This window comes from Cetorhinus maximus, chromosome 16 (genome assembly GCF_964194155.1).
Source record: "Cetorhinus maximus chromosome 16, sCetMax3.hap1.1, whole genome shotgun sequence".
Taxonomy (NCBI): domain Eukaryota; kingdom Metazoa; phylum Chordata; class Chondrichthyes; order Lamniformes; family Cetorhinidae; genus Cetorhinus; species Cetorhinus maximus.
Window position 1 is genome coordinate 90,710,700 of NC_135894.1, and position 23,767 is coordinate 90,734,466.

A 23,767-nucleotide genomic window follows, 5' to 3' on the forward strand; every position below is an offset into this window, starting at 1 on the left:
GGTGGGTGAGAGCGATTGGCGGGTCCGGGATTGGCCGGGGAACGGACCACCCACTGTGATTGGCCCCTGACCGCGATTTCACACTGGCTGACCAGTTAATGGCCAGCCAGCATGAAGCGTGTGCAGAAATGCTTAGCACTGCTGAGGTGGGGGTGGGAGGTGGGCAGGAGCTGGCGGGCGCTGAGAGAAAGCTCCATGCAGGCAGAGATATGCCTCAGGGAGCTGAAGACTTGAAAACAATTAAATAAAGTTTTTAGAATCAGGAGAAAAATGCCCAAGCATGATAATCAGTCACCTGAACATATACATGATAAATTGCTGTCCATAGACTTTTATTTCTTTTATTTAATAACAACTCACCTTGGATGAGGGTTCATGAAAAGTGTAAAGTCTGCTTGGTCGACTTGCCCATCCGCCAACCATGAGGTTGGATGGACCTTGAAAAATTGGGGACAATTGCAACTTTAATTACACAGATTGGCCTCTTAATTGTCGTCGGGCACGCTTCTGACTTTTGCGTGCGGGATGATGTCGGGACACTCGCCTGACGTCATTTTGCGTCCAATCGGGTTGGGCGCGCGCCTACCCGCCAACCTAAATCCTCTGCCCTTGGCTACTGACCCATTCACCAGTGGAAACAATTTCTCCTCATTTACTTCAACAACACTCCCCCTAAATTTGAGCACCTGTATGAAATTTCTCCATTAACATTCCCCGCTCTAAGGCACATAATCCTAGCTTCCATGTACCCATGTATAATTAAAGTCCCTCATTCCATGGTTTCATTCCAATAAAGCTCTTCTACACGTGCTCCAAACCTTTGCATCATTTGCTAACATCAGCAGATGTTCATTTCCAGCCTTACATTTCTATTGCTGATTACTTTGTATATATTAGTTACAAGATAGGTTGAAAGAGAAATCTGTAATCGACAAATATTCTTAGGCAAGAATTTCTGGCTGAACTTTACTAAAACACACAATGGTGATGTGAACATGGGATGCTACAATGTCATGTAGCTTCAGTATTTCAACATTATTATAGGTATTGGATGACCAGAAATCTCCGTCAATTAAACATTGAGAATACTGAAGCCACTGTCTTCAGTCACCTAGCTATCGATTCATCCCTCGCCCAGGCAAATATCTGAGGCTGACATGGAATGTCTGTGACCTTAGTGTCCAATATACACATACGTATCACATATAAGCATACGTATCACATATACACATATGTGGCATCAATAAGACCTCCTATTTCTGCCTCCAAGACTCTGCCACTGGCTCCATTCAACTGCTGCTGAAACCCTCATTCATGCCTTTGTTCGTACAAGACTTGACTATTCCAACGCACCTCTGGATGACTTCGAGCACTCTACCCTTTGTAAACTTGAGATCATCCAAAACCCTTCCTGCACCAAGTCTGGTTCACCCATCACTTTTGTCCTCATGACATACACTGGCTCCTGGTTAAATAACATACTGATTTTAAAATTCCCTCTCTTGTTTTCAAATCCTTCCATAACCTCATTCTTCCCTATCTATGTAATCTCCTCCAGCCTCACAACCCTTTGACACATCTGTGCTCCTCTAATTCTGGCCTCTTGAGCATCCCTGATTTTAAATGCTCCAACATTGGCCATCATTCCTTCGGCTGCCAAGGCCCTAGGCTTTGGAGCTCCTTGCTAAACCTCTTTGCCTCTATACCAATCTTTCCTCTTTTAAGATGCTCCTTAAAACCTATCACTTTGGTTAAGTTTTTAGTCATCTACCCTAATGTCGCCTTACTGGGCTCAGTGCCAAATTTTGTACCTGTGAAGTATCTTGGGATGTTTTATTACATTAAAGGTGCTATATAAATACACATTGTTGTTGGCTTAATCGTTCCACTTTCTACAGTCACAAAAGTACTTGTATCTCTCTGGGATCTCAGCCCTGTGGTAATTCTTCATCTGAGCTTAGACTACAAATGAGGGCTTTTGTGAGACTCCGTATCTGTACAAATGTGAGTTCGAAAATGGAGGCTACAAAGTTGTCTTCCTCACATCACTGTCATGCTTGTTGCTCACAAGGCTTCTTGCTGGGAATGGGGCCTCACCATATCTCCACACCACACAAGTGCCAGTGGCCCATTTAATAGGAATAGCATATTCTTATATGATGATAAATAGTCTATAGTCAATAGTTTATTGACTATAAATAGCCAACCCAGCTCCTATTTCACACATATCCTTGATAGTGATCAGGAGCTAGAACCACGGGTGACATTCTTATCTCTCCAGTTCAGGACTGCCCTCCCAGCTGAGATCAGATAGCTCAACACGAACCAAGAATAGAAGACAACAATCTTCTGGCTGACATTCTTAATCATGCATTAGGCAGTGGCTTTTATCTGTTGGGTCTTCAGGAGGATTCGAGAGTCTTGTTTGAATGATGCATTGAATGAATTCATTGACCCATCAAAAGTATTCATGTTCAATATTGACTAAAATGTTACATTTTTAATCTGCAGATCCTAATACATGTTTCCTAAATCAGACGAATATCTGTGCTTTGTCTGACTGCTTAACGATGACAGTCAGTGAATGCAACAGTAAGTATCTTTATCTTCACTGGTCTTTGTCTGTGATGCAGTCCAGATCTGTTCCAACATCCAGTCAGGCTGCCTCTGGAAAGTTAGCCTCAAATGCTTTAATTATATTTATAAATTAAAGAATCATTATCATGGCAATGCTGGTGAAATATTGTGAATGTAACATGTTTCCCCTTTATTAACTTTAACATTTTACCAAACCCAACCTGACCACGGCTTGAATGTTGTTCTCGAGAGAATTTATTTCCAGCAACATGTCAGATTCCAGGATAAGTTTCAAGTAAAGGCTTGTTTGCTTTGCTGGGCAGTCCTTCACTCATCAGCTGTCTTTCTCTCTTGTGCATTCTTTTCCATTCTCTGTATCATTGTTTCTCCCACTGCTGTTCCCTACCTAATGTACAAATATACTTCTTTCAGGTAGCTTTCTGGTTACTTCTATTGACTTCAAAAATATCATAAAATCATAGAAATGTACAGCATATAAGGAGGACAAATGGTTTTCTAGCCTAATCACCTTTTGCAGCTCTTGATCCATAACGTTGTAGATTTCTGTCTCTATCATGCTTTCTGGCAGTGAATTCCAAATCCCCCTCACCCTCGGGGTGAAAATATTTCTAATTGAATGCCCTCTTACCCTAACTCTGTGCCACCTGCTTAGGACTCCTCACACAAGAGGAATAGGGGCTTCTTATGCACTCTATCTAATTCATAATTTTACATACTTAAATTATGGCCTGAATTTTGAGTCCTGGGTCAAGAGCACAGAGTTGAGATAATTCCTGACTCCGCACACCCAACCTGGGAGAAAGTACCCCGGGAGATCAGGTTTTCAGTTCAGAAGGATGGGCGAAAATGAGAGCCATGGTGGTTAATCTTCGAACGAATGCCGAGGCTGCTGGGTGTGGAAGTGGGCTGGGTGGAAGGCCTGGTCAGGCGTACCGGCATTGTTACAGTTTAAAGAAAACATAAACTTGCCCTCTAGCCCTCACCTCTCATGCCCTCTCACCATCCACATACTCCCCTTACCTCACCAATGCCAACTCACTCCACCTCATGCCCTCTGCCCATCCCCCATGGCCCCTCACAACCCCCATACCAACTCATGGCTTTATCACCCCCCAGGACCCTTTATACCTCCAATGCCAACTTAGTGCCAACCCACGCCTTCCACCCACCACCCTTTGCCCTTACACCTGCCATGCCAACTCACCCAGTATCCACCATGCATAGACATCCGGACCCATGCTGAGATGAGATAAATAAATTCTTAAGTGCCTATTGAAGGATTCACGATTTAAAAAAAAATCATTGATTAAAAAAAAAATTCATGACATTTAACTTCCTTTAAACCCTCACAAAAATAAGCATTGTAATTCATAGTCCCCCTTCAAAGTGTTTATAACCACTTGGAGCTGTCAATCAAATTGTGAAATGAAAAGCACCCCACTGTGATAATGAATGGTTGTGAAATCAGTTATGCATCATTAATTCTGTAATGATAGGCCTCAGGCATATGTAAACAGGTGGAGTAAAATATAAAGCATTGATATTTTTGACACAGCAAGTGTTTTTTTTTTCCCAAATCTTTAAAGGATCGGAGTTTTAAATGCCTTGAAAGCTCCTTCTAACAGCTCCAATGAGCTTGAGAATTCCAATGAGTTGAAGCACTTTTTACATGCATTCTTGCATACTTTTAAGAATCCCAAAGATGTCACCAAAAGGTATCCCAGGACTAGACCCAGAAGGTAAACTTACCTCTCCAAAAGGTACACTACTTTTCCAGATAAATCTGGCAGCTTCAGACCTTCTTCTACCAGATCTAAAATACACAAGTTATATTTTGGACATCTCGCCCGTGAAAATCAGATGTGACTGAGGCAGCTTCACTTTAATGTGTGGAGCTGCCTCTGTGAACCATGGATGTGCACATTAGAACCTGGCCCCATCAACCTTCCCCCCCCATCCCCGCGAAAATGGTAGGTGACGTACTCCGGGGTGGGACTCCTGGATTCAGTCCTCTGGAACAATTTTCGTAATGGCAGAGAGGCTCTCTGTCTTTAGGAAAATTCAGGCCTATGTCCTCCCACAGCCTGGCCTGTTACACTGGAAACAACCCTGTTCTATCCAATCTTTTCTCATAATTAGAATTTTACGTGGCAACATCCTAGTAAATCTCCTCTTAACCATCTTTAGTGCAATCCCATCTTTCCTATTGTGCAGTGACCAGACCTGCGCACAGTGCTCTAGCTGTAGCCTAACTAGTGTTTTATACAGTTTCAGTATAACCTCACAACTCTTATGTTGTATACCTTGGCTAATAAAGGCAAGTATCCAAATGTCCTTTTTGACCACCTTAGCTGTCTGTCCAGCCACTTCCAGGGATCTACAGACATGCACTCCAAGATCTACCTTTTCCTCGACATATCTCAGAATGCGGTCATTTATTTACGTGTCTCCTTGCCTTGTTAGCTTTCCCCAAATGTATCACCTCACACTTCTCTGGATTAAACTCCATTTGCCACAGTTGTGCCCACCTGACTAGTCTATTGATATCTTCTTGCAGTCTGCAGCTTTCATCTTCAACCACAAAGCCAATTTTTGTATCATCTGCAAACATCTTAATCAAGACACCAAATTTAAGTACGAATCATTGATATAACCACAAAAAAGTGAGAGAACTAGTTCTGATCTCTGTGGAATGCCATTGGAAACAGCTTTTCAGTTACAAAAATATCCATTGACCTTTGCTTTCTGCCTCTGAGCCAATTTTGGATCCAACTTGGCACTTTGCTTTGGACCTCATGAGATTTTACTTCTGTGACCAGTCTGCCATGTCAGACCTTAGCAAAAGCCTTGTTAAAATTCATATAGACCACGTGTCAACAACCCTCCTTGTTACCTCCTCAAAAAAATCAATCATGTTAGTCAGACACGATATTCCCTTAACAAATCTGCGCTGACTCTCTTTGACTAATCTGCATTTTTTGAAATGAAGATTGATCCTGCCCCTCAAGATTATTTCCAGGTTTCCCCATCACTGAGGTTACGCAGAACTCCCTCCTTTACCCTCCCTTTGCTTTGTCACCTGGTTATTTCCACTTGGGGATCTCAAGGCACTTATTTTGGCTGAAGAAATGCTGCTGGTTAGTTTACTATTTGCTGGGAGCAATATGAAGGCATCTGAAAGATTACCTTGCTGTCAGGAGTTTGAGGCCTTTCCTGGGGCCTCAGCCAGACTCACACCAACTCTCAATAGACATGAATATCAAGAAACGACAGCAAAAAAAAAATGCTGGAAACACTCAGCAGGTCTGACAGCATCTGAAGAAGAGTCACGTGGACTCGAAGTGTTGGGCAAAAATTTCCACTCAGTGGGCGGGCCCGTGCCCGATAGGCTCAGGTGTGAAATGATGCACGTTGACGTCATTCAAGTGTGCCGGTGTCAATGCGCAGTCACACGATAGTTCAGTTGGCGGGCGCGCCCCAGAACAGCAACGCGCCCACCAGCAATTAAAAGGTCTGTTAAGGCTATTAAGTCATCAAGTAACTTAAATTTTTCACTGCCTGCCCAACCTAACGGTTGACGGGCGGGCGAAAAGGCCAAGCTGCCTTTGCATTTTTTTTTTGGAAACCTCATCCACGGGCGGGATGAGGTTTCCAAAAGCAAATGAAGATAAAATAACAGTTTTAAAGTTGATTTAATAACACGTCCCTGCTCCTGTGACAGAGTCACCTGAGGAGACATATTTTATAACGTTTTTATTTTCCTATTTTCTTTTTTTTAACAACGCTTCATCTCCCCTGAGGCAGCTCCGTGTCTCAGGGAGATTATGAAGTGCTCACTCACGCGCATGCGCGATGCTTTCGCTTGGCCCGCTCACCTCCCCTCCCCCACATCCCCCATCCCTCGCATGGGTAGCGTTGCTGTTTGCATTTCACGCTGGGCAGGCCTTAATTGGCTCCGGTCCCGATTGCAAGCGGTGATTGGCTGCCCGACCGCTCCCATTGAGCCCGCCCGCCAAGGGCAAAATTCTGCCCATTAACCTCGTTTCTCTTGCCACAGATGCTGTCACACATGCTGAGTTTTTCAGTCATTTTCTGTTTTTAAAACTCTTTCATGTTGATGGTCTTCCATCAGAACTGGGGAATTTAGAAATGTGATAGGTTTTAAACACGTGAAGGGAGGAAGGAGGATGGAAAGACAACAGAAGTCTGTGATAAGGTGGAAGCCAGGAGAGATTAAATGACAAAATTGTTGATAGTGCAGGGCCAGGGAGAGTGAAAAGACACAAAAGATGTGTCTCGAAGAGGTGTGAAAGGCCAATTGCTGAACAGCTGCCACTCAAAAGCCAAAAACAAGAGAAGAATGAGAGTAAAACTGAAAACTGCAAAGAAAAGGAAACAAAATGGACATGATGTTTACGATCTGAAATTGTTGAGCTCAATGTTGAGTCTGGAAGGCTCAAAAGTGTAAAGTGCCAAATTGAAAGATGAGATGCTGCTCCTTGAGCTTACATTGAGCTTCACTGGAACACTGTGTAGGAGGCCAAGGATAGAGAGGTCAGTATGACAGCAAGGCGGAGAATTACAATGACAGGGGACCAAAGGTTTGGGGTCGTGCTTGCAGGCTGAATGGAGGTGTTCCGCAAAGCAGTCACACAATCTGTGTTTGGCCTTCCAAATGTAGAACAGGTGGTATTAAAGTCGAAAGAAGTACATCGCTATTTCACTTGGAAGGAGCATTTGGGGCCTTGGACAATAAGGAGAGAGAGCAGAAGTGAAAGGGCAAGTGTTGCATCTCCTGTCCTCGCATGGAAATTTGCCATGGGAATTGGAAGGGATGTTGGGGTAATTGAGGAGTGGACCAGGATGTCACAGAGGGAACGGTCCCTTTGGAATGCTGAAAGGGGAACGGGGGGAAGATGTGTTTGGTGGTGCATGGTGCCATACTGCAGATGTCGGAGATGGCAGAGGATGGTCCATTGAATGCGGTGGCTGGTGGGGTGGAAGAGGAGGACAAGAAGAACGATATCATGGTTCTGGGAGGGAGGGGAAAGGATGAGAGCAGAAGTGTGGGATAAGGACGGACACAGATGTCAACCACGGACATATTGGAAGCACAGGAATGGAAGGTTGCACCATCTGAACAGATGTGATGGAGACAGAGAAACAGGGATAATGGAATGGAGTCCTTACAGGAAATTGGGTGTAAACAAATGTAGTCAAGATAGCTGTGGGAGTCAGTGGGGTTATAGCGAATATTCATTGATAACCTCACCCCGCAACTGGAGGCAGACAAGTTGAAAAGGAGAAGAGTTGGAGATGGACCATGTGAATGTGATAGAAGGATGGAAATTGGAAGGAAAGTTGAAGACATTTTTCAGTTCAGGGTGAGCGTGGAAAACAGCATGATACAATCATCAATGTACAGAGAGAGAGGTGATGGAGGGAGCCTAAGTAAGACTGGAACAAGGAATGTTTCACAAGTCTGGTGAAAAGACAGGTAAAACTAGGAGCCATGCAGGTACCCATAGCAACACCTTTCATTGAGAGCAAGTGAGTGGAGTTAAAGGAGAAGTTGTTCAATTGTGAGAACAGATTCAGCCAGGAAGAAGAGAGTGGTGATGGATGGGACTGGTTGGGCCTCCGCTCGAGGAAGAAACTCAGATTCATGTGGGTACCCATAGCAACACAGTGAGAAAAATAACAGTGCACCAATTCCACACGTGTTCTGTGAACATCAGAATAAGACAGATGGAATCATTCCTTATTGTAATTTGATTTTTTAGAATTTGACTTTTGAGAGAAACTATTTAGGGGAAAGAGATAGCAAGGGAAGGTTGCAAGATGAAGGAAAAAGGCATAGAGAGAGTTGAGGCATTATGTAAAGACTGAAGGAATTGAAAGAGAGAGCTTGAGAGAGCACAAGGATGTAAATGAGCAAGCAGGTTGAGAGAGGTTAAGACTGTGATAGAGGGGGAATGGAGAGCATGATAAGGTTGTGAGAGAGTGTAAGATTGGGCAACATGGGAATTGACTGAGAGTTGGGGTTGAAACAGAGAGAGGAGGGTGAGATTGGCGGTTGATGAGGGATATGTAGAAAGAGGGTGCTATGATGTCTGCATGACATGTTTTGCAGCAACACTTTGCATTATAAACTCGAAATTAGGGATTTATAATTGAGATAAAAAGGTAAGAATTTGTGGCCTTAAAATGGGAACTGAATTAATTAGAATGGCAAGGAGGGTAGAGAGGAGATCATGTGACTCTAAAATGGATTGAATTATGTCAGCACACCCTTGGCTAGTTACCCCACTGCCCTGTAATTCAGTTTGACCTCAGGATTACACTTAGTCGTGTGCAATTCCCCCAAAGACCGACTGTAATGATGAGTAATGATCGGCTAACTCTTGGTTCCACAGACCGGAAAGCATTCAGAATGAAGGCAGTATTGAAATCCAGAGAATTCAGCAATGAGTTAAAAAATCCCAGCAGTGAAGCCTACAAGAGTTTATCAGATGAAATTACAAATGCAGTAAGTAAAACACAAAAATACCCCTTCGCTATTGAAGTCTTGGGGCAGACGCCAGCTGGTGGGAATGGCAGTGCCTCGGCTGATTTATTTAATTTATTTATTGCCCACTGCTCTGAAAGTGCCTCAAACTCGAGGCTCTCTCATGTTGTCTTTGCTGCCCAGGCAGCAGTCGCCTCTCAGCGGTGTTGCCGAAGTTCCAGTGTTGTCTCTAGTTGGGCTGGCAGCATAGACGGCCTGTCCGCCCACGTCCTTAATTGGCCACCACCAACTGCCTCCTGGCTCTAATTGCCTCCTCCTGCTAATATCAGGGGTAAATCCCACCTCCCGCCTGAGTGTGCGGGCCAACCGAAAGCCACCCTGATGCCGGGACCTCCGCCATTTCAGAAAAATTCCATCCTTAGACTCAGTGGGGATAACTTTAACCTCTGGAGATAGTGCATATCGGACAATATCCGATCAGCAGCCCGTCATATGGTTATAGGCATCTAGCCTCAGAGTTGGTTGTTTAAAGGTGTTACTGAGCCGCATGTAGTCACTGGAGGGTAATTGTTCTCTTGACTTCTCCCATCATTTGTATTCATTTTCCTCCATTTTAAAAACTAAATTAATGGTGTGATACTCAGGTGATTTATACATCTCGGTAGCAGCTGCCTATAGGCACAGTTAAGCACCTGGCTGCTCCAAAACCCAGCCTTCAAAACTATAGCTTTTATGAAAGACTTTTATGTAAATAGCAGCTTTCAAGACCTCAGGATGTCCCAAATTTTACAGCCTATGAAGTACTTTTGAAGTGTAGTTAATGTTGCAATGTAAGAAATGTGGTAGCCAATTGCACAAATTGTGCACAACAGCAAGATCCCACAGACATCAACGTGATAATGCTAGATAATTTCAAATAAAATTACATTAATGGAAGCTGAGAAACTCAATAATAAAGAGGAAAGCACTTACCTTTGGCTGTGAAAAATCGAAAATGCTACAAATTCACAGCAGGTCCACGAACAGCATAAAGATAACTCTGGGCGCCATACTACAGGAAGGATGTGGATGCACTGGAGTGCGTGCAGAAGAGGTTTACAAAAATGGTTCTAGGGATGAGGCATTTCAGTTATGAAGATAGGTTGGAACTGTTCTCTTTGGAGAGGAGAAGGCTAAGAGGAGATTTGATAGAGGTGTTCAAAATCATGACGGGGCTGAATAGAGTAGATAGGGAGAAATTGTTCCCGCTTGTAAAAGGATTGAGAACAAGAGGGCACAGATTGATAGTGATTTGCAAAAGAGCAAATGTGATGTGAGAAAAAACTTCTTCACTCAGCAAGTGGTTCAGGTCTGGAATGCACTGCCTGGAAGTGTGATGGAGACAGGTTTAACCAAGCATTCAAGAGGGCATTAGATGATTATTTGAATAGAAACAACGTGAAGGGTTACGGGGAAAAGGCAGGAGAATGGCATTAAGTCATAATGCTCATTTGGTGAGCCAATACCGGCACAATGGGCCAAATAGCCTCTTCCTGTGCCATAACAATTCTGTGATTCTGTGACCCTCAGGAAAGGCAAGTAAGCTCCTCAGTGGGACTGATACAAACACCAAGGGCAGGGGACAACAAGGGGCTGTGGTTACACAGCATTACCTATCTATACAAAGTCTGATCTCATTGGTTTAAAAACTTATGGACAGATTCAGGAAAAAGGATATTTAATAATAAATTAGAGAATGGATGTTGCTAGTAAGCTGATTTATATAATCAAACTAATGACAAATGGTTATAAGCTGGTAGAAGTGTTCTGAAGCTTTTATAACAATAATGCGTTAGATAGAACTGCAGAGAAACAGAAGTATTAAAGTGGCCATTTGGTGCTCAGTTTTCACCTTATGATGTTTTGCACGACAAGTATAAAATGGAACTCACAAAATATACATTCCAAAATGTTATGTATTTTTAAGCATTTAGGAATTGCTCATGATCCGTGTAAATGGATTGTGTAAACATAAGAGCCGTAAGAAATTTCTGCTCAAAGTTTGACTGAGTGACGGGTTTACATTCTTGTGAATACAGAGGTGTAAACCTGCTAGAGTGGAGCAAGTTCAGGATTTCATCTCTGAATAATGTTGATGTGACAAAATTGTAATTTGTGCCTCTATTTTATTTGGTTCATGTAATCGTTAAGAGTTCAAATCGATAGAAGAAAGTGAACTTCCTGGGGATGATTTTCAAGTGTAGGTGTGGGCAAGGGCACGGCTTGTACCTGACTGAGAGGGTTGGTTTCAATCCATGCAGTTTACATCGCTTTGGCGAGCTGCCAGTGTGAAGTGCATTGCCCACAGGCAGCTGGCCAATCTAGCAATGGGAAATTGGGTGAGGTGTCTGTTTTTGCACGGCTGGACTAGTAATCCAGAGACCCAGGCGAGACAAATTCCTGCCTCCACATTGAGGATACACTCCATCATGTTGTGTGGCACTACCATGTCCTAAGTGGGATAGATTTCAAACAGAGCTAGCAACTCAAGACTGAGGCGCTGTTGGCCATCAGCAGCAGCAGAATTGTACTCGAACACAATCTGTAACCTCATGGCCCTGCATATCCCCCACTCTACCATTACCATCAAGCCAGGGGATCAACCCCCGTTCAATGAAGAGCGTAGGAGGGAAAGCCAGGAGCAGCACCAGCCATACCTAAAAATGAGGCTGAAGCATTTGCTACGATCTTCAGCCAGAAGTGCCGAGTGGATGATCCATCTCGGCCTCCTCTGGAGGTCCCCAGCATCACAGATGCCAGTCTTCAGCCAATTCGATTCACTCCACATGATATCAAGAAATGGCTGAAGGCACTGGATACTGCAAAGGCTATGGGCCCTGACAACATTCTGGCAATAGTACTGAAGACTTGTGCTCCAGAACTTGCTGCACCCCTAGCCAAGCTGTTGCAGTACAGCTACAACACTGGCATCTACCCGGCTATGTGGAAAATTGCCTAGGTATGTCCTGTACACAAAAAGCAGGACAAATCCAACCTGGCCAATCACGGCCCCATCAGTCTACTCTCGAACATCACTAAAGCAATGGAAGGGGTCATCAACAGTGCTATCAAGCAGCACTCGCTTAGCAATAACCTGCTCACTCAAGCCCAGTTTGGGTTCCACCAGGGCCACTCAGCTCCTGACCTCATTACAGCCTTGGTTCGAACATGGATAAAAGAGCTGAACTCCCGAGGTGAGGTGAGAGTGACTGCCCTTGACATCAAGGCAGCATTTGACCGAGTGTGGCATTAAGGAGCCCTAGCAAATCTGGAGTCAATGGGAATCGGGGGAAAACTCTCTGCTGGCTGGAGTCATACCTAGTACAAAGGAAGATGGTTGTGCTTGTTGGAGGTCAGTCATCTCAGCTCCAGGACATCACTGCAGGAGTTCCTCAGGGTAGTGTCCTTGGCGCAACCATCTTCAGCTGCTTCATCAATGACCTTCGCGCCATCATAAAGTCAGAAGTGGGGATGTTCGCTGATGATTGCACAATGTTCAGCACCATTCATGGCTCCTCAAATACTGAAGCAGTCCATGTCCAAATGTAGCAAGACCTGGACAACATCCAGGCTTGGACTGACAAGTGGCAAGTAACATTGATGCCACATAAGTGCCAGGCACTGACTGTCTCCAACAAGAGAGAATCCAACCATCGCCCCTTGATGTTCAATGGCATTACCATTGCTGAATCCCCCACTATCAACATCCTGGGGGGTTACCATTGGCCAGAAGCTGAATTGGATTAGCTACATTAACACTGTAGCTACAACAGCAGGTCAGAGGCTAGGAATCGTGTGATGAGTAACTCACCTCCTGACTCCCCAAAGCCTGTCCTCCATCTACAAGGCACAAGTCAGGAGTGTATGGAATACCCCTCGCTTGCCTGGATGAGTGCAGCTCCCACAACACTGAAGAAGCTTGACACCATCTAGGACAAAGCAGCCTGCTTGATTGGCATCGCATCCACAAACATTCACTCCCTCCACCACTGACGCACAGTGTCAGCAGCGTGTACCATCTACAAGATGCACTGCAGGAATTCAGCAAGGCTCCTTCGACAGCACTTTCCAAACCCACGACCACTACCATCTAGAAGGACAGGATCAGCAGACGCATGGGAACACCACCACCTGCAAGTTCCCCTCCAAGTCACTCACCTTCCTGACTTGGAAATATATCGCCGTTCCTTCATTGTCGCTGGGTCAAAAATCCTGGAACTCCCTCCCTAACAGCACTGTGGGTGTACCTACACCACATGGACTGCAGCGGTTCAAGAAGGCAGCTCACCACCACCTTCTCAAGGGTAACTAGGGATGGGCAATAAATGCTGGCCCAGCCAGCGAAGCCCACATCCCATGGATGAATAGAAAAAAAAGTACCCTAGAGAAGAAAGCTGGACATGCCAGGAATGAAAGAACGCACCAGTTTTGAGAAGCAGGCAAAATTGTTGCAGCAACTACAGCATGCAAGGGGATATTCATTGTGGAAGCCTTTACACCACTGAACTCACAAGGTAGTGGTGTTAAAAACGTATAGCAAACATCTGTCCATTTTCCCTGACTGTAGTTAAGGATCCCTTTAATGTACGCCCACCCAGAACGAAAAAACAGTAAAACCTTGGAAATAAGAATACTGGTCAAACTGTCTTTTCCTTCTGGGCAGAAAAGGCAGCTACCAATTCCAATGCTTTTGTTTATTGGGCACAGGCAGAAACTGGCAATGAGCTGGCAGGCAGAGAGAAAAATGGCTTCGGAAATCATAACTACATCATCTGATCGTGATCATCATGCAAACTCCCTCCTGCTTCCAATGGGAGGAGCAACCTGTTTGAATTGGGGGCTGAATTTTTCGCTGAGCGGGTGGGCACGTGCCCTATCCTGTCGAGCGTAAAATGACGCACGATGACGTCGGGCAAGCGTCCTGACGTCATCGTGCACTCCAGCGATATTTTGGCCGGCGGGCGTTGGCAGGATGCCTGCTGACAATTAACTGGCCTATTAAGGACATTAAAGTATTAATTGAACGCAAATCTTCGCTGCCCATCCAACCTTACGGTTGGCGGGCAGGCGAAAAGGTCAAGCGGCCTTTGAATTGTTAATGAAACCTCATCCACAGGCGGATTCATTCATCGCACGCACCCGCGTGCATATGCAAACATCTACGCTCACCCTCCTCCTGCCTCCTCACCCCGGCAGCGCTATGCGTTGCAGCGCACTTTTCATGCTGGTTGGCCATTAATTGATGAAATTGATGTTGAGGCCTGATCGCGGGCGGTGTTCGGCTTCACGTCCGCTCCCGGGCCTGCCCATTGTGCCTGCCTGACGAGGTCAAAATCCTGCCTGGGGTCTGTCTGAAAATTGGAACCGGAGGGAACTGGGCAAAGAGTTTTGATTTTGGTATAAATTGAATTGTACACTGTAAAGACTCCAGGAGCTGTTAGTGATGTAAACAACATGCAAATAACTTATTACTAGCATTCTTTTTAATTATCTAACAAACAATGCCTTTGATCATGAGTGATTGACAGCCGGTCAGGAGATTGGATTTAGTTCAGAGGTAAAGCAACAAACTTCTATGGTTTTGTAGCACACACCATTGATAAGACCGACACAAGGGAAATATCTGTTCATGTCTGAAATCTGGATGAAGCGACTTTCTGAAATAGAGTTAAACCCTTCATTACTGGTTCTAATTCTCTCACTGATATTGGAACAAATGGTATCTCTTGAAACTCACTGCTTCTGTTTATTTTTTTAAATCAAACAAGTGATTTTACACTATACCCCGTGCCTCATGGTAGGGTCCATTTATGTCTTCTCTTCTCCAGTAAACAATTTAATGTGATTTAGAGCTCATTGTTAAATCTGGGCTCTATTTGCCAATCTATTCACAGTGGGGAATTATGATGAAGGTTTCAGTTCTTGAGACATCCATACCTATGGGGTCTCATTGTGAAGGCAAGAATGGTGCTAGAATTGTAACATTTGGGTAGTCCTATCATCACCTGTTCAAATACATTACTAATGAGGTGGGTGAGTGGATGAATGGAACCAGAAGACATTCTTAACAATGGTTGCTGATGCCTTCCTTATTATCAGAATATAAAATAATATCTGTGTTTATTCTTCTCAGGTTGTACAAACCGTACGAGGTAAACTAAATGATAACAATTTTAATATCACCATCATTGGTTTTCAAAATGGAAGTGTGGCCGTGAATCTCCTGGCTTTCCTGAGCATCGACTCAAAAGTAACTACTGCCAACCTGCAAAGTGTTTTTGCCGATGCAATCAAAGCAGTTGATAACCAAAGCTCCGTCAATATAACAGGTAGGCATTCTGCTAATCGTAAAAAGAAAGAACTTGCATTGATATAGCATCTTTCACAACCTCAGAATGACCCAAGGTGCTTGACAGACAACAGAATACAATGTAACTTCTCCAGGTCCAGAATACTTGGGACCAAGTTACTTCTGGATTTCAGATATTTCTGGATTATGGAATGAGATTAGAAAGCCTAACCACAAGTGTGTGAACCGGAAAACACTGCAGATATAAATTTTTACCTGAAGCATAAAACAGTGATAAAACATTATAAAGTAGCAATAAAAATTGATTTACTTATTCAAATACTGTATCTTCCATGTTTCTGCTCCCAGAGTATTGAACTAAAATGATCTTTGGGTCTGATCAAAACATTTCCAGACAACTGGTGTTTCAGTACAACAGGGTGCTGGACTGGACAGGTTACAGTGTAATCCTAAAGAATTGTCACTGTTGTAATGTAGGGAAACATGGCAACCAATTTGTGCAGAGCACAATATCCCGCAAACCGCATTGATGACGTGACCAGATCATTTGTGTCAAATGTTGCTGGTTGAGGGATAAATATTGGCCAGGACACTAGGGCTCTGGTTCTCTTCAAAAGAATGACAAGGTAATTTTATGCTCACCTGCGAGGGCAGCTGGGGCCTAAGTTTAACGTCTCACCTGAAAGACAGAAGCTCCAACAATGCAGCACTCTCTTAGTACTACACTGGAGTGTCAGCCTAAGTTATGTTCTCAAGGCCTGGAAAGGCAGGGGGGCAGGACTTCAACTCATGGCCTCCCAACTCAGAGGTATGAGTACTGCCCACTGTGCCCAGACAGTTTCATTACGTTTTTGCAACGGCGTTCATTCATTACCTCAACCCACCCTGGAATATAAAAAGAAGATTAACAAGGGACCAAATGCCTTGGTTTAGTTCATGAGCTTAGTTAAACAACACCAGCTTGTATTTATATTGCACCTTTAAGATAGCAAAACATCTCAGGGCATTTCATGGGGTCATGACCAAAACGTTGGGTCAAAGAGGTAGGTTTTACCTCTTTACATCTTAAAGGAGGAAAGAGAGGCAGAGAGGTTTGGCGAGGGAATTGGAAGGCAGCTGAATCCATGGCTGACAATGATGCAGTGATTAAAATTGGGAACGTTCAAGAGGCCAGAATTGAAGGATAAAGGGAAACTGATGCATTCTTCAGGAATGGTTTGAGGCAGAAAGGAGAATGAGTTGTCTGTCTGCAGCTTTAAATTTACAACAGTGTGAAGCCATAGGGCTGTACTTTGGCTACAGAAGTGGGTAGCGAAAGTCTGGAAATTTCTCGACTTGCCGGACCCGTCCCAGTAAAAAGCACCCTAAAACATTTGATTTTTGCTCTGGAGGGGAATGGGGTGGGCAGGGGTTTGGTGGGGTTGTGGGGTGGGGGTGGGAGGGGGGGTGCAGTGCACGGTGGGTGGTGATTGCATGATAGAGCCAGGCCCACTGACCCTGGAAGCAGAGCATAGATGGCCAGAGGGTCAGGAGAGTGCTGAGGCAGGCTGGTCAGAAGGTCAGCCTCAGTTCTCTGGGACTGCAATCCTTTAATAGAATAATCAAACTGTGAACTCAGAACACCCTGCTGAGTTAGTTGTAGCTTTTGAAACTCAGCCATCCATTCAGATTGGCATAATGATTGCTCTTAGGGAGATGTCAACAAAAATCTATGGAAACTGTATGACCAGATGCAATTTTTTTCTAATCTATGCCTGTCAATCAAAGCAGTCTTGAGGAGGTTTTTTTTTTTAACTCTCAGTAACAGCTGCAGCCTTTTTTTTAAGTTTAAAGAGCAGGACATTTAAAAAACTTCAGATGAAGTTATCTGCCCTCCAAGAGTGTTTGCATCAACTCCGTCAATTTGTGACTCCCATACCGTAGGTTAAGGCACTTGCAACAGTCATAATGAGGCCTGTTTGAACTCAGCACTAAGTTCAAATGGTCCTGCTGAGTTCAGGTTTCCCTCCCATGATAATCACAATCCACCACGCCCACCCTACTGCGCACCCTTCTCTCCCAGCGCCACCCATCCCCTGCCCAATTCTGGCTGCTGGCAAAAATTCAAAGTGTCAGAAATGGGAATGGGACTTTTGATCCAGGTCCTACTTGTCATTTTCAAAGGTCCGTGTAGTCTCCTCGATTCTGTGAAAATCCGGCCCATAGACTTTTTCTTAATACCCGAGTTTAATCCTGCCTGAAGGAGGGGACAGAGTAAGAAAGGCTTTTCATTCACACGATGGTGCCTTGGTCTCAGCCCTAACTCTGTTGGGAGAATTTTCTCCCCATCGGGCGTGCCGGTCGGGAGCGGGCGTGGAGCTGATCGCCGCCTGCGATCAGCTGCGCGCCGCTATTTCACATGGGTGGGCCTATTAAGGCTCGCCCAGCGTGACACGTGCCCAGAAGCGCTCAGCACTACCTGAGCAGGCGAGGGGAGGAGGGAGAGTCGGGGCCTGCGCTCTTTCGCGCGCACAGAGCTGCCATAGGGAGATTAATTTCAGTTCGAAACTTGGGAAAAAAATAGAAAAATAAAATTATTCAGACATGTCCCCTAATGTGATCGTGTCACATGAGCTGGGACATGTTTGTGAATTTTCATGAAAATTTTTATTCAATTAATCAAAACTTCATGAAACCTCATCCTGCCCCGTGGATGAGGTTCCATGAAAAATGCGAAGGCCGCTTGGGCTCTTCGCCTGCCCCCCCCGCCAACCTTAAGGCTGGACGGGCAGCGTTCTCAATAGGGTTAATTGTATAATTAATGGCCTTAACAGACCTTTGACAGTTTGGCGGGCGCTTAGCCCAACTCTGATGCGTGCCCGCCGAATGGAAGATCAGAATGATGCGCGATGATGTCGGGACACACACCCCCGATGTCACCGCACGTCACTTTACGTGTCGGCGCGCAGGGCCCGCCCCCGCATGTCGGGCAGAAGGTTCTGGTCTGCGAGTAGTTAGGAGAACTGAACAGAGGGGAAGTTCTCCTGGGTTGGCCACATGAAACTTGTAATGGTGATTGACAAAAGTTTGGAAAGAACATTCTTACCTGATTCTTTGGGTGTTGTGTGACAATGAGTAACACAAATAATGCTACTGCATATACTTCTGCACAAATCACTTCCCTATGCTGTTAAGTATTATTTTGCAAGTCATACACTTCAATTTATTTTGCGACTATGTATATAAACTTTCTGACCAAATGTTGTGCCATATGAAAGACGTTGTAGCCCATATGTTTCCCCCTAGGCACTTGGCTCCACCCTATATGCAAAAAGATCTTTCACTCCATGATCTCCAGTGATCCACTACAGGAAGTGTCGTGATTTTATTACCGGGTGGGAACGATCTGAGCGAGGAGACTGGGCAGATAACAAGTCTGCATGTCAAGGCCTAGAGGGGTTTGTACCCCAGGGCCTCATTTTAATATTCACACTCTGACTCCTGCTTGACCCTGGCAGAGATCACTGCCTGGCCAATGGGTGGGAGTGGTGAGCTGGCAAGAGACAAACTGCTGGGGATCTGTAGGAATGATCCCCGACAATCAAATCGGGTGTGTAGGGATTCGAACTTTATACTAAACTGCAGAGTAAGAAAATTCTTGTCGAGGAATAACCATATTGACTAAAGTGACAATCACTAATTTAGAATGCAAACTAAAAAGGGTAATTGGACAATAAAGATTAATACTTAACATTCCACTAGTCAAGGCGTGGCATGGTACAGAAGTTCAACCCGTGTTGGTCTGTCTTTCCAGGATATCAGGTTTTCTGGGGTTTTCTCTTCTTGGTTCCTTGAACCTGGTCTTTCAGCTCATGATATTCTTAGAGATTTTAACTTAGTCAGCTTAACTCTAACACACATACAAATCCCTTGCAGCTTTAAGACTTCAACCCCAATGGATCATTCTCTCTCTCTCTCACTGTGGTGGGGACAATTTTCTAACAAAGACTATTCACTTTCTCTTAATTCTAATACTGATGAATACTGCTGAATTCTAATACTGATCTGGATTCTCACGGTAACCACCGACCTGACAATTACTTTAGTCACTTATAGGTTCTTACAGCAACTCCCAACCTGACAATTGGCCATCGACTGGCAATGACCCACATAAATGCTAATTTCCTAGCAAGTGATCTATTATTAACCCCAAACTTTCCCTCCTGACAAATACCCCCAGCAAATGACCTGAGCTGAATACTATCCCCTGGCAAGTGCAAAAACCCCAGTAATGCTTCCCCATCTTTATACCCTTTATGCAGGCAACATCCAGCCCAAGTATGTGCACCTGTGCCAACACACCTAATAAATTCTAGCTAAATATTTGCGATTCTTGACCAATGGGGTGAGTGCTCCTGACTTCCCCACAACAATCGAACCTTGACTTGTACACAATATTTACAATACTTGACCAATGGGAAGAATGCTCCTGGATGCCCCACAACAATCTAAACTTAAATTGTACCCTTTTGACCGGAGACCCATCATCAGGCCATTCTTCCAGTTGATCAGAATTGCAGCCTTGGCTTCTGTTTACTGCTAATGCTAGACTCATTGGAGACCAAATGTATCCTAGCTATAACTCCACATGTTCTTTCTTAAAGCTCCACTAGAGTGTTTAGGCACTTAAAAGATACCAACTTCAAGGCTTCTTATCAACATCCTAATAGTACACACAAATTAAGACATTTCATCACTAAGCATTTGCACAGTATAATGTGATAACTTAAGCCTTATGAATTTCACAAATGTGCCAACAAAATAAAGTCTAGCAGTTGTCTGCTGCACTTTCTGGTCCACAAGCAAAAAACAATTAAACTTACCTTTACTGGGTCACTTCTGGCCCTAGATCCAGCTCCTGGCAAGTTTGGCTGGGTGGAGAAGCCAAGACTGCTTCCCTGCTCAGGCCTCAGATTAAAATAGCAGATCAGGCCACTGTGTGCACTTAGAGAGAACCCTGCTGAATCGGGATGGGACATACAATTTAAAAACTCCCCCCAAGACACATACTTTGAGGAATGTGGCTGAATCACGACGGGTCTTTAAATAAATTTTCTATTTTATCCTGTTCCAGGTACTACACAGGCGTCGACTGTGGCTCCAACCCTGTTGCAGACTTTTCCCACGGTGCAGATTCAGCCAGAAAGCCCTGGATTCAGAGTGTCCACGATAGTACTTGGAGTTCTTCTAGGTTTGGCTCTGCTGACCATCGTGGCAATAATACTGGCAGTGATTTATTCAGGGGGTCATTCTGGGTCATATGTCATCAGTGCTGTTAATGCGCCCTACAATTTAAAGCGTTCTGACGTATAGTTTGTCATGGGAAACTCCAAAATGGACATACTCATTTGCTCAGGGTTTATGTGGAGTTTAAAGCCAATCTTCAGAAATTTTAAAAATTCAGTTAAGGAAAATAATGATGTAAGGAAATACAATGGTCTAGATGTTCTCCAATGTTCCGGAGGCCAGACATATGGCTGAAGAATATGTGTCGGGATGCTGTGGAGGTCCTGATATGCTGACCTCCGTGAGAATTGCCCAGGAAGTTTCAACTTCCAATGGGCAAGTCCCCCGTTCCCCGGGACCCCCTGTGACTGTCTCTGACTCTAATTTAGATTTGGAGATTTCAGACAGTTCCGGTGTACTTACCTGAACAGTAACTCAGGAAATGTCAGACATAAAATTCCTAGTCTAACTCCTGGGTAGCTCCACAACATATGCCCCTCCATCACTCACAGTGATGCCCGATTCCCCCATCAATCCACTGACTACCCCTGACCATCCCACCTGGCCAACTGACAAGGCCTCCCGACCACACGACAAACGACACCATGACCTCCTGAGTAGTCTTCCAATCCGACCTGACTATCCCTCTCAACCCAAACTCCCTAGCCCCTGACCCACCTACCTACCTCACGCACCTGCCACCCTATCCACCTACCATGCAGCCATCAACTGCTTCACCCACCTGCCACCCTACCTATTTGGTTCTCTACCCACCCTATCCACTACCCACTTGTCCCCTTACCTCAACCACCTCCCCACTATAACCACCCTATCTATTCAGTCATTCATCTACTCGCCCATTCACCAACATTCACACTGGACATTTAAATTTACCATACGGCAGCCAGTGCCGTAAAAAGGGTGATGGTTTGTCTTTCCCTGGACTCTGCTGCCCTCCGATGGAGCTCCCCGAGTGACACTGCTCCACATTCCTTGTAAAGTCGGGCTCAGAAGACCCGGCAAGGAATGTGGAGCAGCATCGAGGCAGGGGAAAGTTTGAGTGGAGTGGCCATCTGACAGTCCATCACTCAAGAGCAGTAAGAACTCTTTCCAAATGGGATTTGAGGAACAAAGTTATATTTGTAAAGAGTGTTGGAGATAAGAAAGCATAGCCCAATGTAACAAGAACTTTAAGAATGTTTGAGATTCAGCCAATAGGTGATTTTTTTTTATATTTCTTAGCGTGTTTGAAGAAATATTTTAAGCTTGATGTAAGTGATGGAACAGATGAAAGGAAATAGATTTTAGGGCGCGGACATAAATTACTTTGGGCCTGATCTGTTCATTTTATTTTTGATACCATGTGAATTGATCCATTCCAAACATTACAACTGTGAGACATACATGCTCAATGCTTATTATAGAAGGTACATTATAAGCCTTTTATGCCTTAACTGAATATTTGCAGCTGTCAATCATATAAATAATCCCAGATCAAAGGACTTCCAGTACTTTACCATGGATGCTGTGTTACAACAATATTTGCTGAACTTGCCTTTATACTTCAAAATATTTAAATTTTCAGGATTTTTTTTATTTATTCAAGGGATCGCTGGCTAAGTCAGCATTTATTGTCCAAATTGCCCTTGTTCAGAGGGCATTTAAGAGTCAACCACATTGCTGTGGGAGTCACATGTAGGCCAGGCCAGGTAAGGACAGCAGATTTCCTTCCCTAAAGGACATTAGTGAACCAGGTTTGGGTTTTTATGACAGTCGGCAATGGTTTCACATTGATCACCAGACTTTTAATTCCAGATTTTTATTGAATTCAAATTTCACCATCTGCCATGGAGGGATTCGAACCTGGGTCCCCAGAGCATTACCATACCATGCATGTATATATATGGCTCAGCCATCACGCGTATTTTATACATTTTCCAATGCATGATGCCAGAAAACAGATTTTTAGGTCAGTACTGTTATCACTTGGTTCATAAGCTGCATCAATTGTTCCATATTTATTGAGTATTCCTGCTATCCTTTGTGGCCTATTGAAGAAAGAAGTTGATTTTCAAGTGTTTCTGGGGTCAGGAAGATCTCTTAAACATCAGAGAGGATGTGTGCTAACTGCAAGAGTCAAGATCCGGCAGCCTTCCAACTATGAGATGATGGACACACAACAAAGCAACAGATGGGGTGTTTTCATTATTGTTGAAGGGGCCAGTCATTGAGAGGCAGGTTCTGCACAAGTGCCACACATGAAGCTCCCAAACGTTGTTGTGGGTTGTTGGTTTTGGCGTTGGCATCTGTTGCCGAGCTGCTGTAGTCACTGGTCATCATGGTGGTGCATACCAGCCCACAGGAGGTGTCACCATTTTCCACTGTCATCAGTTAGTGTCTCCCAGGTGCAGTAATCAACATCATGGCCATCATCTCACGCTTGCAAGTATCCTTGAAGCGGAGGGGAAACAACCCTACAGAAAGTTCTTGAGCAGACGTGCCTGAACCAATGAAGCCACCTCAGTTTGATGAGTGCAACCAAACTTGAGAGCTCTGCCTTTGAGAGAGCCGCCATATTTGTGATTTTGTCCTGCCAGGATATACCCATAATGCACCGCTGACAGTGAAGGTGGAAATTGTTGAGCTTCCTTTCTTGATAGCTGTAGGTCATCCACGTTTCACAACAAGGTGCTGAGAACAGGCCTTAGAAACCATCAGCTTGGCCTTGAGGGTCAGCTTGATACTAGTCCATGCATGTTTTATGAGTCAGTCAAAGCTAGTGGCTGCTTCCCTATGGATGTATCAAGGGACAGATTGTCAATCGCTGTGGATCTGTAGCAGAATTTGCTAACCACTCCCAGTGGGGTGTTATTCAGTACGATTGGGACGGAGATGCCACATTTTGTCCCATGCCCATAGTTTTACTGGTATTAATAGCCAGGGAGAATAAGTTACAAGCACGCAAACGTGGAGTGAGAGCACATCTCATACAAGTCCTTCTGCTGCAAGATCTCCAGCGGAAACAGAGACAAATTATTTTGAGGCCC

The 23,767-nt window shown here is 44.5% G+C and overlaps 1 protein-coding gene across 1 annotated transcript in view; it reads left to right on the forward strand.

Moving 5' to 3' along the window:
* Positions 1-22,902, forward strand: part of LOC144691823 (uncharacterized) — a 94,132-nt gene extending 71,230 nt beyond the window's left edge. Inside the window, exons 14-17 of the mRNA XM_078560345.1 lie at positions 2,512-2,592; positions 9,015-9,127; positions 15,279-15,474; positions 20,569-22,902. Of these exons, the coding sequence (XP_078416471.1) occupies positions 2,512-2,592; positions 9,015-9,127; positions 15,279-15,474; positions 20,569-20,807 (629 nt within the window). The 3' untranslated portion in view covers positions 20,808-22,902. The remainder of the gene's footprint in view (positions 1-2,511; positions 2,593-9,014; positions 9,128-15,278; positions 15,475-20,568) is intronic.
* Positions 22,903-23,767: the final 865 nt, after the last annotated feature.